Raw genomic sequence first — 17,731 nt, forward strand, 5'->3', positions numbered from 1 at the left:
TTCACTGTCTCCAGGGAGGTCCTGGGGACCTGGAGGATGGCCTTGAGAGGGAGCTGCAGAACAGGCGTGAGTCTCCCCTCTGCCCATCTGCTCTGTCACCTTGGGCAAAGGACTCCACCTGTCTGAGCTCAGTACCTGCTCATCTGTATTCAGGGTCTGTGAGGAGCTAATGCAGGGCTGCCCTGGTGTGGGAGGAGATGGCTTGGCTCAGGCGCTGGCTGGGAGTCGGGGACTCACCCAAGGGGGTCCCTACGCACTGCTTGCAGTCTGGGTCCCCAAGGGGTGAGCATGTGTCTTGGGGTGGCATTGAAGGTCCCACTGGTGGGGTACGCAAGTCCGGGCTGCCTTGGGGCCTCTGGGGATGGATGAGGAGCTGTAAGGGGGACACAAGCTCTCAGGCAGAGAAGCTGGTTCCGGTCAAGGTTTATTGGACCCCTTTCGGCCCGGGGCTCTTCACAGTTGCCAGGCTGCAGCCTGCAGGTGGCGCTGGCGGGCTGCAGCGTCCGTGTAGCTGCTCGCCGCCCCTCCTCCCTTCCCGCAGCTCCGTCGGTTGCTCAGAGAAGGCGGGAGGGTGGGTTGAAGGAAGGGGCTGGAGACTGATCATCAGCCCCACCCACCTGGGGCCCTCCCCGTCTCCACAAAGTCTGCCCGAGATCCCCCAGTCCAGCTGCCCCACAGATCGGAGCTGCCCGGCGCTGGGGCAGCCCCCTCGCGGCCAGTCCTCTGGCCGGCTACGTGTCTGGTGTGTGCCCGTTGGCCATGCGACCGGCTGCCCGGCTCCGAGGGCCGTCAGTGGGGGCTGCTCCGGGCCGCGGCGCCGCCCCGTTCTTCATCTGAGGACACTCCTCGGCCGCCTCCCCATCGCTGGAGTCTAACTCCTCCACGTCACTGCGAACATCCTTCTCCATCTGGGGAAGAGGAGGCAGGGAACTGGCTTGGCTGGGGCCCCAGGAAGGCATGCCGCTAGCCAGCACCACCCCGACCCTACCTGGTCTTTCATTCCTTTTTAAAAATTTATTAATTAATTAATTAACTTTTTTTTGGCCCCAAGCACCGCACAGGGGATCTTAGTTCCCCCGACCAGAGGTTGAACCTGTGCCCCCTGCATTGGCAGCATGGAGTCTTAACCACCAGACTCCCTACCTGGCCTTTCTTTATGAAGCTGTAGATCATGCGGAGGATGAGGCAAGACCAGAACACATGCAGTAACTGTAGAACCACCAGAAGTATGTTCAAGAAGTAGTAGCCGAAGAAGGGGCCCAGGTTGGCAATGGACTCATAGTACGTGGTATAGAGGATCCTACGGGGTGGGCGGGAGGGAGAGGCAGGCCTTTACTGGCTGCTGTAGCACCCAGTCCTGGGAATCTCCTAACGTGCATGACCTTCCTTGCTCTAGAACCTTCTATGGCTCCCCATTACCCTTCTCCCACCAAAGAATAATGCCTGTGCTCTTCAGTTGGGCAGTTTAGTCATCCCCTCACCTGATTATATTAAACTCACAGAATGCACAAGCTGGCTGACTGGCTAGCCACAAGCATGAACCCCAAGGGGGAGCTTAGTGTCCCAGTAGCTCTCCTGGGTGGTCCTTTCACACCTTCTCAGGCTCCCGTCATTTCCCCCGCTGCCACCTCCACCCAGATCAGCTGTAGGGTCATCAGTGACCTGCCTTGATCAGAGAGCAGAGGCACCTGGCTGGCCCTGCCACCTGCTCTTTCCCCTTGAGCCTTCAGGGACCCACACTCCCAGGTCCCCACTTCATGACTGCTCCCTCTCCATCTCCTCTGCAGGCTCCCCTGACCTGCAACCCCAGAATTGGGCCTCTCTGTCAACACCTGGTCTCCGGTGACCCCATCCAGTCTCGTGGATGGAAACACTGAACATTTACCCCTCTCCCCAGGATCCCAGGCTAGTGTCCACCGCTTCCTCCACTTTTCGGTGGCTGTGGTGGTGACTGGGGGTGTTGCCAGCCCCTTAAACCCAGCACAGTCACAGCTAAGCTCCTGTTCTTCAAGCAGCAACTCTGACCCCATTCCCGTCTCATAACCCTTGAGTCATCTCCTTGAGCTCACACACTTCTCTCACCTGCCCTGGTCCTGCCCCATCATTGGCTACCTGGACCAGTGCTGTCATCTGGGCCTGGCCCTCAGCTTCAGCCCCAGCCTCCTACCAGCTATTCCCCCTGCAGCCGCCAGAGGGAGCATGTGAGAACTCACATCTGGTCCCTCCAGTCCTCTACTCAGGGCTCCCACCTGCCTCGGGATAAAGACCCAATTTCTCCCCAAAGCCCTGCATACTCTGTCCATCATGCTCTGCCTTCACTTCCTCCCTCTCTCCCTCTGCTTCCGCCACAGGGGTCTTCTATCTATTCTTCCAACATGCTGCACACGGTCCTGCCTCTATGAATGCTGTCAGTGAGGCCTTCTCCGACCACCTTAACTCCAACTCTCCACGCAGTTCCTATGCTCTTCCTGACTTTTCTTCTCTTTAGCACAATCACTGCTGCACATATTCTGTAGCCGACTTGTTTGCCTATTATACTTCTGCATCCACCAGTGTCAGCTCCACAGGACCTTCCCACTGTTCCCTCTGCTGGTGTGAAAGAGGAGGGAGGTGGGAGGCTCAGCAAATTCCCAGGCAAAGACCTGACCAAACGGGGACCCGACCCGGTCTCCCAGTCCATGTTCCAGGCACCCGGGGCTGATGATAACTAAGCCCAATGCTCTGTTTGCCTACCTCTGGGCCTTTGCATAGGCTGTGTCCTGTGTTGGAAACCCCTTTCCCTGCCTCCTCCTAGAAGCCTCCAGGCCAACAACCCCAGTTCCCTGGATTGGGGAACCCAAGAACCGACGGTGAGGCAGACCCGTATCTCAGCCACCTCCACCCCCCACCCCCCACCGCGGAAGGGCTGACTCACTGGGTGGGGAAGAGCACAAGGCGAGTGTAGAAAAAAACCAGCGAGAAGATGATGAACAGAGTGTCGCACAGGCGCCGCCAGTGTGTGTAGTTGAACAATTTACTGGCCTGGGGAGGGCGGCAGAGAGAAATAGACGTGGGAAGGGCAGGGCCAAGAAATGGCGGGGCCTCCTCCCAGGGAAAAAGTGCCCCGGGGCTGGGCCAGGTGAGTTGGGGCAGGGTTTCATCTCTAGGAACTGCCTAGACAGGTGTGATCTGCAGGGGTGACGGGGTGGGGGCCTGACCTCTCTGGAGACTGCCAGGGAGTGGTGCCTCAGCTCCCTGAAGGCAGACATGGGGTGGGGCCCTCAGCTCCCTGCAGACAGTGGGTGGGACCTCAACCCCAGGGGCACGTGGGAGGGTGGGGGGTGGGGGGCGGTGGAAGCCAGAAGGGGTCAGGCTGGGCCCAGCCCACCTCCAGCAGGTAATCGGAGGAGTCATGCAGCAGCAGCACCAGGGAGCCGATGCGCATCAGATTCAAGCTATAGGAGAAGCTGATCAGGATGATGGTCACGAAGTGATGGATCACCTGCTCCTTGAAGTCCTGTGTGAGAGAGACGGTCACCGCCGGGATGACGCTGGGTGGCTGGAGCAGGCCCTCCCAGGGGGGTTGCTTGGAGGATGGGTACCATGCCACCTCCCTGAGGCGTCAAGGTTCTTGGAGTGTGGGATAAGGCCCCACCTGGAACTGGGTCATAATCATCCCAGGGCATCACTTCCCCATCCAGACTCTTGGCCTGACCTCACCTTGCGCTTGGTGTCAAAGGGCAGTGTCATCAGCAGAGAGATGTAGAAACTCAGCTCCAAGAGGTACCAGTGGTACAGGCCTGGCTTCATGGGCTGTGGCAGGGGTGCAAGGTTAGCTGTGGGGAGTGGAGGCGCCCACAGGGCATGGGGTATGGGGCAGGGCCCTCCCCATTTGCTCAAACCCCCCACACATGACTCCCAATGAGTGAGGAAGGCATGAGCTCCCTGTCCGTAGAGGTAACCAAGGCAGTGGTTTTGTGGTTTCCTGCTCCAAGTGTCCTGACTCCTGGCCCCTCTCTATTCCACAAGGGAGCCAAAAACTAGAGTGGGACTCAGAGGAGAATGATGGTAGGATGTCCAGCTTTGGCTCTCCTGCCTGTGACCACAGGAACTCTGACCATGCTGATCTTCCCACCAGCCTCCAAACACCCCCTGGCGCTCACCTGATGCGGGTAATTTTCCCAGCACGTGACCGGCGTCCACAGCCACGACTCCTGCAGGGACGGGGGGAGTCTGAGGATGTCCAAAGGTTAGCACCCAAAACTCCCACCCCAGGCCTGGGTCCTCCTCCCGGGCTCCTGGGTTCTCAACGTGCTGCTCACACTCAGGCTGGCTGTTTTGGGTCAACTACAGCTCTGCCCTCACTGTCGGGGGTGCGCAGGAGTGTGTGTGTGCTAAGTCACTTCAGTTGTGTCTAACCCTTTGTGACCCCATGGACTGTAGTCCACCAGGCCCCTCTGTCCATGGCATTCTCCAGGCAAGAATACTGGAGTGGGTTGCCGTGCCCTCCTCCAGGGGATCTTCCTGGCCCAGGGATTGGACCCGCATCTCTTATGTCTCCTGCATTGGCAAGTAGGTTCTTACCATTGGTGCCACCTGGAAGGCCCTCTCGCTGTACACCAGAGGTTTGTTATTCAGAATCCCCAGCCCCGACACACAGTAGGTCCTCAACAGGCCACCCATCAAGTGAACATTCACCATCACCTTGCCACGTTCCTTCCGCCCTCCCTGTGCCTTTGCATGTTTCCCCATCTGCCCGAGCCCCACACACCCCTCCCCAATCCAATCTGGGCCCAGCACATAGTAGGAGCTTGTGGGATACACGGCAGGTAAGCCATCAGGTACACTCACGTGATAAAGAACCATGGTTCCACTGATGAAGGAGCACAGATAGAAGGCAAACCTCCAGCTGCAGGTGGGGAGGGAACCCATGAAGCAGCTGCCAAAGGAGCAGATCCCCCCTCACTGCACCCCCAGACACCCCCTCACCAGCCCCACCCTGGGCTTACCTGGCCTCACAGAACTTCTTGGTCAGGCAGGGCCGGTCCTGATTCCGGCGTCTCCGGAACCAGCACTGAGTCTGCCGCAGCGTGAGGCCACACTGGCTGGCCAGGAGGTTCATCTGGGACTGGAGAGCGGGTGATGGGGGCCAGGGTCACAGAGGTGGCCTCCCACCACTGTCCCAGGACAGTCAGAACCCAGCTCTGCATACCCCGTCTCCACGCCGTGGTCCTAAACCTCACCTGTGGGGTGGTCTACCTATGTTGATAGGGGAATAGGGGATTTCACAGGATGCTGTGTGCGTATTCAGTCACTTCAGTCATGTCCGACTCTTTTGGGATTCTCCAGGCAGGAATACTGGAGTGGGTTGCCATTTCCTCCTCCAGGGAATCTTCCCAAACCCAGGGATTGAACCCAAGTCTCCTGCATTGGCAGGTGGATTTGTTACTGCTGGGCCATGGGGAAGTCCATAGGGTGGAACCCCCCAAAACAGGCCTTATAAAAACCCAGCCCTGGGACTTCCCTAGTGGTCTAACAGTTAAAAATCCGTCGGCCAACACAGGGAACACAGGTTCAGTCCCTGGTCCAGGAAGATTCCACATGCCTCAGGGCCACCAGACCCATTTGCCAAAAGCCCGAGTGCCCTAAAGCCCGTGTGCCCTAAAGCCCGAGTGCCCTAAAGCCCGTGTGCCCTAAAGCCCGTGCTCCACCATGAGAGAAGCCAAAACAACGAGATGCCTGCACACTGCAACTAGAGAGCAGCCCTCCCTCCACTCACCACAAGCAGAGAAAGCCTGTGCATAGCAACAAAAGAACCAGCGCAGCCAAGAATAAGAATAAAAACCAAAACCCAGTCCTGCTCACAGGCTGATGGGCCTTGGGATTCAGGGGTTGGGGGTGGGGGTTTTCTTGCACCCCTTCCAGAGCTACCCCCAGGGCACCCAAGCAGGCTGACGGGGATGGAGGAGAGGGTCATGGATCTCACCTCTGTGGGTTTCCGCCCTTTCATTAAGAAGTACTTCTCCAGCGTGGCATTGGGCTTCGCTGGCCTCCTGGTCTGGTTCCGCACGCCCAGCCACCGGCTCAGGGGCAGGCCAACGAATCTGGGTGTGGAAGGAGACAAAGCTTGTCAGTCCAGGTGGGGAAATGGGGGTAATTGGGGCCAGGCTGCAGTTTGGGAGCCTGCAGTGGGTGGCCTGGCTGTTGCAATGGGTACAACCTAAGAAAGGCAGGTGGGGGGCTTCCTTGGTGGTCCAGTGGTTAGGACTCCACCTTCCAATGGTGGGGGCATAGGTTTGATCTCTGGTATGGGTACTAAGGTCTTACATGCCTCAGAGTATGGCCAAAAATTTTTTTAAAAGGCAGTTGGATTGGTCTCCAGGATGTGAGATGATCAACTCTGGTGGTACCCAGGCACCTTTGGATGTGAGAGTTGGACTGTAAAGAAGGCTGAGCGTTGAAGAATTGATGCTTTGGAATCGCGGTGCTTGAGAAGATTCTTGAGAGTCCCATGGACAGCAAGGAGATCAAACCAGTCAATCCTAAAGGAATTCAATCCTGAATATTCATTGAAAGGACTGATGCTGAAGCTCCAATAGTTTGGCCACCTGATGTGAAGAGCTGAATCAATGGAAAAGACCCTGATGCGGGGAAAGATTGAAGGCAGAAGGAGAAGGGGGATGCAGAGGATGAGATGGATGGATGGCATCATCGACTCAATGGACATGAGTCTGAGCAAATTCCGGGACATAGTGAAGGACAGGGAAGCCTGGCATGCTGCAGTCCATGGGGTGGCAGAGTTGGATATGGCTTAGGGACTGAACAGCAGGCACCTTCACGCCATCCCAAGGCAGGGATGAGCAGCCCCTCACTGCCTGAGTTCTGATATGCGCTCCCCCCCACCGCCTGGCTGTGGGTCCCCCATAGGCAGGAGCAGGTCTGCTCCTTCTCAGGCCTCCTCCCTCCCAGCATCCCCTCCTCCCTCGTGGACATTTGGAGGAGCTGGGACCCTGGTGAGGCAATCACCACAGTGCCCACAAGGGGGCCTCCAAGACCAGGGTCAGGACCAAAGGGCATGTACACCATATCAATACCACCTTTCATTGGGGGAAACAGGTTTAGGGCAGCTCAACAAGGGACTCATTCCAGACTCACTCCTGCTGGGAGGCAGGGAGGGAGGAGGCAGGAATGCGACATGACTGCCATGGTTTTTTTTTGGCTGTGCCTCAGGTCATGCTGGATCCTAGTTCCCCAACAAGGGACGGAACCCCGGCCCTCTGCAGCTGAACCGTGGGCTCCTAAGCACTGGACCACTAGAGAGGTCCCATGACTGCCCTTTGTTGAAAACTTACGATCTGCCAAAGCATGTGTCTAAGTCCACCTGTGTCCTGGCTCACTTAACCCTATTACTATTGTTCCCATTGTCCTGATAGGCAAACTGAGGCTGAGAAAGGCCAGAGGTCCACCCCAGGTGACGCAGCAAGTGAAAGGCAGGCCCAGGATCCACTTTCCCTTAATGGGGAAAACCTCTGCCTGTGTTTGACCCCAGAAAAGCTACTTCCAACCCCATTGCCCTTTAGAAAAGCAAGGGATATCTTTGGGAGGAGTTAACATGCCCATCTCAGCTGGAGCCCTTGGCTAAATAGGTGAGAAAACAGACCCAGCCTTCAAGGCCTGGCTGAATTGGGCCTCCCAAAATCCCTCAGGCAAAGGGGGATGACCTTATCCTAGATGACCTACCTGCTGTGTGACCTCAGGCAGGTCACTTAACCTCTCTGTGCCTCCATTTCCTCTTCTGTAAAATGGGGATAATAACAGTACCACTTCATCGGGTGGCCATCAGGGCTGAATTGCTCAGAGCAGGGGTGTCTGGTAAATATAATGTCAAAGAATGGGCCCTGGCTTCCCCATATCCTGTGTCCCGGCAGCCCTGACTCCAGGAAGCTCCTTGTGAGTGGGACAGGCAAGGTGTAGAAAGCCCAGGGGGTTGCAAAGAAGGCTGGGGACCTGGGACTGCCCTGGCAGTCCAGTGGCCGAGACTCCATGCTCCCAATGCAGGGGACCCAGGTTCAACCCCTGGTCAGGGGACTAGATCCCACATGCCACAGCTAAAAGGTCCTGCATGCTGGAACTAAAGATACCACATCCCACAGCGAAGATCATAAATATTTTTTAGAAAAAGGTGGGGGATCTGAAATCACACGTGAGCTATGGAGGAAGGGGAGCGGGAGGGGCCCCTGGGCACCGAGGGGGAAACTGAGGGGGGCAAACCTTGTGGGGCTGGGCCGTGGGGGCCGGGCAGAGGTGGGAGCTGCGACCACAGCGCAAGTCAGGTAGTGGAGCGTGGCCCAGAGGGAAGGGACCCAGGAGACGGACAGCCAGGGAAAGAGGAAGAACTGCAGTCTGGGGCAGTGAATGGATTGCATGAGAAATAACTGAAAATCCATGGGTCTGAGAAACCAGGAGGGCACCAAGAACCTGGGCATTTGGCATACACTCAGGGACCAGGGGCCCGGCTGCAGGAGGTGAGTGGAGGAGGGTCCCAAAGTGGGGGCTGGAGTACCTTAGCCCTTCCTTTGGCTACAAAGGAGATCAAAGGGAAGGTGTTGGAAGGAACAAGGAGGGAAGGGTGGTGGTGGGGGAGCGGGCGCTGGGGAGGCAGGAGAGGTACCCAAACAGGAAGGAAGGACGAGGGAGTGGGGGGTGGGAGTTCCTTCACTTACTGAATGGCCTCTGCAGACCCATCCCAGGTCAGGAAAGCAAGCAAGAGCATCCCCCCGCCATGGTCCCCACTTGTTTTCCGAGATGCTGGCATTCCCAGAAACCTGCAGCCCATGTCCTGGGCCTCTGAGACCCTCAGAATATGGGTGGCAGTAGCTGGGGTGGGGGGCAGGATGGAGCCAGAAGAGCACTTTGACTCAGAGCCAGGCTCCCTCCAGGGACACGTGACGATGCGATCCTGCAGATGGGAGAGCGCAGGGTGGGCGTCGCAGTCACTTACCTCTCGAAGGTGAAGCGAACGACCACCAGGGCCAGCGCCAGGGGCACAGCCATCAGCGTGTCCCGGGGGTGGGGGAAGACCAGGCCATCGCGGTCCTCCAGTTGAGCCCATGAGACGTTCGGGGGGAGCCAGAACCTCTCATGCCACAGCCAGTCATTCAGGCTGGACCACATCCTGCGGACACAGGGTCCAGTAAGTGGACAGCTCGGCACACGGGACACGTTGAGTGGGAGGACCGGGCAACCTGGAGTTTGTTAGAGCCAGTGTGAAGGATAGACTTGGGCTATGTGTCCTCAGGCAAATGACCTGACCTCTCTGAATCTCAAGTTCATATGTAAAACTGGGAAGGCAATACCCACCTCGCAGCCCAGCTTCATCAGGTGCACAAAGTGCTTAGCCCGGTGACTGCTGACCCTTAAATGCAGCTCGTCATGGTAGTTATTATGCTGTACTTTATAGACATGAGAAAGGCAGCCAGGAGGGAGGGACTGATTAGGGTGATGACCTTGAGCTCTCGAGCAGCCGGGAAGGTTTTCTGTCATTGCAGGGAGGTTCCTCTGAAACAGCCCAAAGATGAAAGATTTAAGGAATCCACAATTCCCTCCCTGGCCATCCTTCCACGCATGGACTCTCCTTGAGTTGTGAATGTCAGCTGTCTCACTCACTTTCTCTTGGCCACGGCTGGGCAAGAGTGCCTACAGTCTGACCGAGCTTGCTGCCAGATAATGGAACAATGGTCAGGGTGGGCCAGCTTTCCACCAAGAGCTGCTGGGGAGCTGCTGTGGGGCCCAGCTGTCCTGAGGAGCCCAAATAGCTTCTCTGGTTCCCAAGATTTAAAACAAGTGTCCAATCCCCATACTGGTCCCCACTTGAGAAGTCTGTTCATCCATCCATCCATCCATTCATCAGACCACCCATCCATCTACTCATCTGTTCAGTCCACCTATTCAACTATTCATCCATCCAGCCATATCATTTGCTTGCCCACCTGTACTTGTATGAGTTCATCCATCCATCCATTCACCCATCTACTTGTCCATCATCCCATCCATCCATCCACCTGTCCACACATCCATACCCACCTGTCTATCTACCTGTCTGTTCATCCGTCTACCCACCCACTGTCCATCTACTCATCTATCCATCCCTCCACCCACCTATTCATCTGTTCAGCTAGCCAGCCATGTGCCTGCCCACCTTTACATCTTTGCATCCAGCTATCTACCCATCCATCAACTCATCTATCATCTGTTCATCCACCCACCTGTTCACTCATCCATCCATTCATCCACCCATCTGTCTACCTACCTATCCACCCATCCATCCATGAGATGTTCTCTGAGTGGCTTATACATGCCAGAGCCTGAGGCTGGATGCTGGAGACACAGCAGGGAACAAAGCAGACACATTCCTGTCCCCATGAAGCTCACAGCCCAGCAGGGGGAAGCAGCCGGCCCCCAAGTAAATAGATTCATATATAAATGAGACAACACGTCGTGATGGGGCCTGGTAGAAACACGGTGACGTGATTTATCATGGAAAGTCTCTAAGGAAACACCATCTGAACTGAGACCTAGAGATGAGGAAGCCTTGGGAATGTGCAGAAGTGGGTAGTAGTGGTGGGAGGGGGCTGGGAGGGACTTTCCAGAGTGGCAGGTGCAAAGGCCCTGAGGCAGGACTGAGCAACACTGAGCAAGGGAGGACCAGCAAGGATTCCTTTGTGGCTGGAGCAGAGTGGGCAAGGGGAGAGAGTGGGAGGAGGTGAGGGCAGGAAGGGGGTGGGGGCAGGTCACGCAGGGTCTGCAGACTGTGAGGAGGAATCAGATGATTTCCTCCAACATCTTACAGAAAAGTCAAATTTACAGTGAGTGTCTATATACCCACCACTAGGCTCCACCATTCGTGTTTTGCTCTGTTGCTTTATAACACATCTGTCCATGCATCCACCCATCCCTCTATCCACCCACCAGTGCATTTCTGGGTGGACTTCAAAAAACAGCTGGGGGACCACAGCGTTGCTTCTTCCTCAGCCCAGGAGAACTTTTATCACCCCAAAGTCTATGACAGCAGAGAACCAACAAAAGAATCAGCTCCTCTTAATGTTGTTTTAATCTTAAGACAACATTCCCTGGTGGCTCAGATGTTAAAGAATCTGCCTGCAATGCAGGAGACCCAGGTTCAGACTATAGTGCTAGTGGTAAAGAATCCACCTACCAATACAGAAGATGCAAGAAACTTGGGTTCCATCCCTGAGCTGGGACGACCCCTTGGAGGAGGAAATGGCAACCCACTCCATATTTTTGCCTGGTAAATCCCATGAACAGAGGAACTGGCGGGCTTTGGGGTCCATGGGGTCACAGAAATTTGGACATGACTGAGCGACAAACACCTTACTTTTTTCAAGATTAAATAATATGATTTTTTAAAAAAGACTTATTCTCAAGATTTTATCTGCTGCTTCAGAGATTGTGATTTACCCTCCAATTTAATACATATTCTACTTTTATTACTACAATTTCTACAATGTTATTTTATATATGCACATACATATACGGGTGTATTTAAGACTTAGAGTTTATTTGGCTGGGACAACTAAGCTGGGAATCAGAATTTTTTTCTCAATTTGTTCTTTAAGTACCCCTTAGTAACTCATCTTTCCTATCTTGTTTCAGTAAGTGTTTTAGCTTTTAAAAAGTTATTATATTTAGAAATCTATTTATGGAATTTTCTCTTCCATTGCACTTATCTACATTTCCATCTTTACACCATTACCACGTCTTGATTTGCTGTCTTTTTATCTTACCTTTTAATGCTTTGGCATTTCTTTTCTAAATGTACTTTTATAACTATTTGTTAAATTGTAAAATCCTGTGATATTAGTATAAAATTGGTATACTATTAATAATAAAGTAATTTGCATTAAAAGCAAACAGAAAACCACAAAATAAGCAGCTTAGGGGGAGGAATAAATTAAGAGTTTGGGGTTAAAATGTACATACTACTATATATAAAAGTGATAACCAACAAGGACCTATTGAATAGCACAGGGAACTCTACTCAATTTCTTGTAGTAACCTGTAGTGGAAAAGAATCTAAAAAAGAATCGAGTGCATAACTGTGCTGTGTGTCTGAAACTAACACAACACTGAAGATCAACCACGTGCCCTGAGTCTTTGCGACCACGTGGACGGTAGCCTACCAGGCTCCCCCGCCCGGGGAATTTTCCAGTCAAGAATATTGGAGTGGGTTGCCATTTCCTCCTCCAGGGGATCCTTCCAGCTCAGGGACTGAACCCAAGTTTCTTGCATCTCCTGCACTGGCAGGTGGATTCTTTGCCATCACCACTAGTGCCATGCTTCAATAAATATTTTAAAAAACTAGCTGACGTCAAGTCACATCACCCTTAAATATTTCAGCATGCAGATCATTAACTAGAGTTCAATATTGACTTATGTGTTTTTTTTCTTTGAAGGTAAAATTTACTAGAGCACAATGCATCAGCACTAAGTTCACAATTGCTGAGTTTTGACCAATACACGCACCTATGGAAACCAACCTCCAGCCACAAACATTCCCGTCCCTCCATCAGGTTCTCTCTCTCCCTCAGCCCCTTCTCAGTCAACCTCCATCTCCACCGGCCAAAGGGAACCTCTGCTCCAGTTTTTTCCCGCCCCCCACTGGGGGTTACTTTTGTCTGTTCCAGAGCTTCATATAAATGGAATCACAAACCCCATCTCTGTGTCGCCCTTCCTTCACTTGTGTCTGGCTTATTTCACTTGTATAATATTTTCAAGATTTACCTCTGTTGTTGCAAGTTCAGTAGCTTCAATTCTCAAATTGCTGGTACTAAATGAACAGTGAAAGTTGCTCACTCGTGTCCGACTCTTTGTGACCCCATGGACTGTTAGCCTGTCAGGCTCTTCGATCCATGGGATTCTCCAGGCAAGAATACTGGAGTGGGTTGCCATTCCCTTCTCCCAACCCAGGGATTGAACCCAGGGATCCCACATTGCAGGCACATTCTTTACCATCTGAGCTACCAGGGAAGCCCCACTAAATGAATATACCGCAGTTGGTTGTCATTCACTTGTTTTTTTAACTTTTACTTATTATTGATTAAATGTATTTGTTATATTTATTTTTTTGGCTACACTGGGTCTTTGTTGCTGCATGCGGGCTTTTCTCTAGTTGTGGCGACCCGGGGCTACTCTCTAACTGCAGTACACAGGCTTCTTATTGCAGTGGCTTCTCTTGTTGAGGAGCACGGGCTCTAGGGCCCGTGGGCTTCAGTAGATGTGGCCCATGGACTTAGTTGCTCCGAAGTATGTGGGATCCTCCCAGATCAGGGATCGAATCAACCACTGGACCACCAAGCAAGTCTATCATTCACTTGTTGGTGGGCATCTGAGATGCATTCAGTTTGGGGTAGTTAAAAGCAAAACTGTTCAGAACATTCACGTCCCAGTCTTGTGTGAATCGACGTCTTCCTGTCTCCTGGGTCTGTCTGGAGGAGTGGAATTACCTGGTCATACTTGGGCTTCGCTAGTGGTTCAGACTGTAAAGAATCTGCCTGCAATGCAGGAGATCTGGGTTTGAGCCCTGGGTCAGGAGGATCCCCTGGAAAAATGAATGGCAACCCATTCCAGTATTCTTGCCTGAATCCATGAGGTCGCAAAGTATCGGACAGGACAGAGTGACTGACACTTTCACTTTTCTACTTTCGCTGCATATTTTCCTTGATGAGCAACTACCAAACTGCATTCTGGAATGGCTGTACCATTTTCCACTTGATCTTGTGAAGTCTGGGAGTTTTATGGCCCTCAGTTTTATTTTGCGTGGGATGGCAAGGGCGGGGTGGGGGTGGGGGGGTGTGGATTCCCAGACAGGAAGTGGCTTTGGAGGCCAGAATAGGGGCCCACCCAGGAGAAGCTACTACATCCCCCGCCGCCCCAAGACCCACCAACTAGCAACCTTAATTCCACCTGCAAGCTCGGTCTCCCTTTGCCACAAGGGGTAGCATGTACCCCCAGGTTCCGGGATTAGGATGCAGATGTCGTTAAGGGGGGCATTATTTCTCCCCCCTCACATTGCCAGGTAAGAGGGGTTACTCTTAGGAGCAGGCAGGGATCAGAGGGGCCAAGAGAGGTTGCTGGGGGTTGGAATGTCCTGTCTCTTGATGCATGTGGTATTCTGGCTGAGAAAATGCAGTGAGCTGCGCTTTCATGCTGTGCGTCCCTCCTCTGTGCAGATTAAAATATCTGCCTTCAAAAACATCTAGGACCCATTGTTTTGGCTTCTCTTGTTATGGAGCATGGGCTTCAGTCATGGTGGGGCACCTGCCCAGTTGCCCTCTGGCACATGTAATCTCCCTGGATCAGGGGTTGAACTCGTGTCCCCTGCATTGGCAGGTGGATTCTTAAACCACTAGACCAGCAGGGAAACCCTGGTTTTAACTAGCAGTAATCTTTCGAAGTTCCGACTACCTGGTCTTTGTTGCAGACACTCCTATATATCCTGATTCCTGCCTCATCTCTTCAGAGCACTCCCTCAGAGCTATCTGAGAGGCTCTCTCTGGGCTTGAAGTCCTCAGAATGTCCACAGGGTAAAACATAATTTCCACTTTTAGGTTGTGCATTTTTTTTTTTTTTCAGTAGACAGTGGATTTGGGAGGCAGGAGTTGGGTTTGGTGACAAGGGGGAGGGGCATGCCTTGGATGTCCCCAAGGCCACGGATTTGGCTGGAGCTCCTCCGGGGTTGGGGCAGGTAATGGATGAAATCCCCCAGGGAGGAAGTGTACATGAGCAGTCAGCCCAAAGACCATGGCAGAGGGCGTTCAAGTTCAGGCATCGGTGAAGTGATGAGCAGCAGCCACCGCCGCTGTACACTCTGGGGTGGGAGGGACACCAAGAGGCCCCAGCCTGACGGATGGGCCAAAGTGTCCAAAAAAAAAAAAAAAAGGGAACAAAGAGTGCTGCTCACCATCCAGTTATACGAAGGGTTAAACCGCAACCTACAGGCAGGGCGCCCACAGGGGAATTCAGGATAGAAGAAAAACAGGATGAGGCATTCTGTGCTTTGGATAAAAAGGGTCCCTGGATAGTTCAGACTCATAGCCAGAAGAATTTCAATGACCTCAGATTCTTGCATCTTCCCAAACACAGAAAAGCACGGAAATGATTATCTTATCTGTTCTTTGTCACAGGCAGTCATATTTTCCCAAGGTGTGTGCTGGACTGCATGTATTTCTTACCTCCCAAAATTCATGTATATTCTGGCTCCTCCCTACCTCTTTTCGAGCTGTTTACTCCGAGCTACCAAGTGGCTGTCTCCAGAGCTGTTGTCCTCAGTGAAGACCCTGAGGTGGCGCGGTGGTAAAGAACCCCCTTGGCAATGCAGGAGACACAAGAGACACAGGTTTGATCCCTGGGTTGGGACGATCCCCTCGAAGAGGCAACCTACACCCCTATTCCTGGAAAATCCCTTGGACAGAGGAACCTGGCGGGCTACAGTCCATGGGGTTGCAAAGAGTCAGACATGACTGAGCGCACATATAAAGACTCTGAATAAAAAGTAAACTCACAGCTCTCCTATTGTGCAATTTTCCTTAAGACAGGTGTGTGACAGTGGTTAGTTTAGACCCACAAGGTTCAGGAGACCCAGACAGAACAGACGGATGGATGGGAGGATGGAGGGACTTCCGCCCAAGTGGTTGATGTCTATTAAAAAAGATAAATTAGGAGTTTGTGATTAACATATAACATATAACACTACTTCCCTGGTGGCCCAGACAGTAAAGAATCCACCTGCAATGCAGGAGACCGGGTTTGATCCCTGGATCAGAAAGATGCCCTGGAGAATGGCTACCCACTCCAGCATTCTTGCCTGGAGAATCCCATGGGCAGAGGAGCCTAGTGGGCTACAGTCCATGAGGTTGCAGAGAGTCAGACATGACTGAGCAACTATACACACAAATATGAAATTGATAAACAAGAAGGACCAGTTGTATACCACAAGGAATTGTATCAATATCTTGTAATAACCCAGAATGGAAAAGAATCTAAAAAAGAATATATATATATATATAAAAGAATTTAAGGAATTCTGAAAAAGTATTTATATATACATATATATGCATATTATATGTATATATATATATATATATATTGCTTCCTGGGTAGCTCAGCTGGTAAAGAACCCATCTACAATGCAGGAGACCCCAGTTTGATTCCTGGGTCTGAAAGATCGCCCTGGAGAAGGGATAGGCTGCCCACTCCAGTATTCTTGGGCTTCCTTGGTGGCTCAGATGGTAAACGATCTCCCTGCAATGCGGGAGACTGGGTTTGATCCCTGGGTTGGAAGATCCCCTGGAGGAGGGCATGGCAACCCACTCCAGTATTCTTGCCTGGAGAATCCCACGGACAGAGGAGCCTGGAGGGCTATAGCCCATAGAGTCACAAAGAGTTGGACATGACTGAGCAACTAACCATATATATAAACTGAATCACTGTCCTATACACCTGAAACTAACACAACATTGTAAATTAACTACACTTCAATTTTAAGAAATGGTTAAAAAAAACACATTAAAAAAAAAAAAAAACACATAAACAAACTCACTAACAGGAAAATTTGGCTTGATCCCATGCACCCACAGGGGCATGAGTGCACACGCCCAGCCTGGAATTTCTGGCCCCACCCCCACACAACCTCCCAGCAAGAGCTACATTCACGACAGGGTATCTATAGCCTTCTCAAGGGCCCTCCCACCTATCTGAACACCCCTCAGTACAGATGTAAGTGGGCTGGGCAGCCTGGGAAGGTCCACAGCCAGCTAGAGCTGGAGCCAGAACTCAGAAGTCCAGGCCCCCAGCCACATGTTCTTCCCCCACCCAAGATCTGAGTCCCTGCACCCATGGTGCTTGCATGTCATGATGAGCTTTGGGGACAAGTGAAAATGCACAAGAGCAATGGCATCCCATAATCCCAGGGCTCTGCCAACGTCCCCAGCTCAAAGCCCACTTTCACTGCCTGATATACTCTGCTCCCAGCACACACCCCAGCTTTTACGAATGCTGTCCTCTGCCTAGAATGACCATCTAATACTTATTGTCCCATGCTGAGTAATGAGAACACAAAATGGTGATGAAAACTAGTAAGGTCTCAGCCCTCACAGGCTAACGTACCTCTCCTATCTGTCTGGCAAACTCCTACACATCCTTCAAAACCCAGTTCAATTGCCACTTCCTCCTGGAGGCACCTCTCAATTGTCCCCACCTCAGATCCAGTTAAAGCACCCTCTGCCAGCCCTGCCTCATTCACTATGATGTTGGAAGCTGGCTAGACAGCCATTTTTCAGAGGGGGGTTGGAGAAGGAAGGAAGCATGACCAACCTCAAAGCCTAGTCTTCTCAGCTGAAGCAGGCATAGCCTTGTCTGGTCCCCAAGTCTGAAGGGGGAACAGAAATGCACTTTCCAAATCTCAGACCCTTCCAAAGGGGGCTGCCGACTGCAGAAGACTCACCCTTGGACCTCCTCAGTCAGTCAGTTCAGTTGCTTAGTCATGTCCAGCTCTTTGTGACCCCATGGACTGCAGCACGCTAGGCTTCCCTGTCCATCACCAACTCCCAGAGTTTACCCAAACTCATGTCCAGTGAGTTGGTGATGCCACCCAATCATCTCATCCACTGTCGTCCCCTTCTCCTGCCTTCAATCTTTTCCAGCATCAGAGTCTTTTCCAGTGAGTCAGTTCTTC

General features: G+C 52.6%; 1 protein-coding gene across 3 annotated transcripts in view; it reads right to left on the reverse strand.

Moving 5' to 3' along the window:
- Positions 1–407: 407 nt before the first annotated feature.
- The window catches only part of CERS4 (ceramide synthase 4), a 33,759-nt gene continuing 16,435 nt past the window's right edge, over positions 408–17,731 (reverse strand). For 2 of the 3 annotated variants that reach the window (XM_043466440.1, XM_043466441.1), the window contains exons 2-11: positions 8,981–9,154; positions 5,966–6,083; positions 4,989–5,107; positions 4,831–4,888; positions 4,143–4,193; positions 3,700–3,792; positions 3,368–3,496; positions 2,915–3,021; positions 1,144–1,300; positions 408–908 (exon numbers count right to left, since the gene is read on the reverse strand). In XM_043466440.1, the coding sequence (XP_043322375.1) occupies positions 732–908; positions 1,144–1,300; positions 2,915–3,021; positions 3,368–3,496; positions 3,700–3,792; positions 4,143–4,193; positions 4,831–4,888; positions 4,989–5,107; positions 5,966–6,083; positions 8,981–9,153 (1,182 nt within the window). In that variant the 5' untranslated portion in view covers position 9,154 and the 3' untranslated portion in view covers positions 408–731. Of the gene's footprint in view, positions 909–1,143; positions 1,301–2,914; positions 3,022–3,367; positions 3,497–3,699; positions 3,793–4,142; positions 4,194–4,830; positions 4,889–4,988; positions 5,108–5,965; positions 6,084–8,980; positions 9,155–9,339; positions 9,489–17,731 lie in introns of those variants that run through there. The other variant, XM_043466442.1, reaches the window with a different exon arrangement.

Source organism: Cervus canadensis, chromosome 4 (genome assembly GCF_019320065.1).
Source record: "Cervus canadensis isolate Bull #8, Minnesota chromosome 4, ASM1932006v1, whole genome shotgun sequence".
In the NCBI taxonomy this organism is placed as follows: Eukaryota; Metazoa; Chordata; class Mammalia; order Artiodactyla; family Cervidae; genus Cervus; species Cervus canadensis.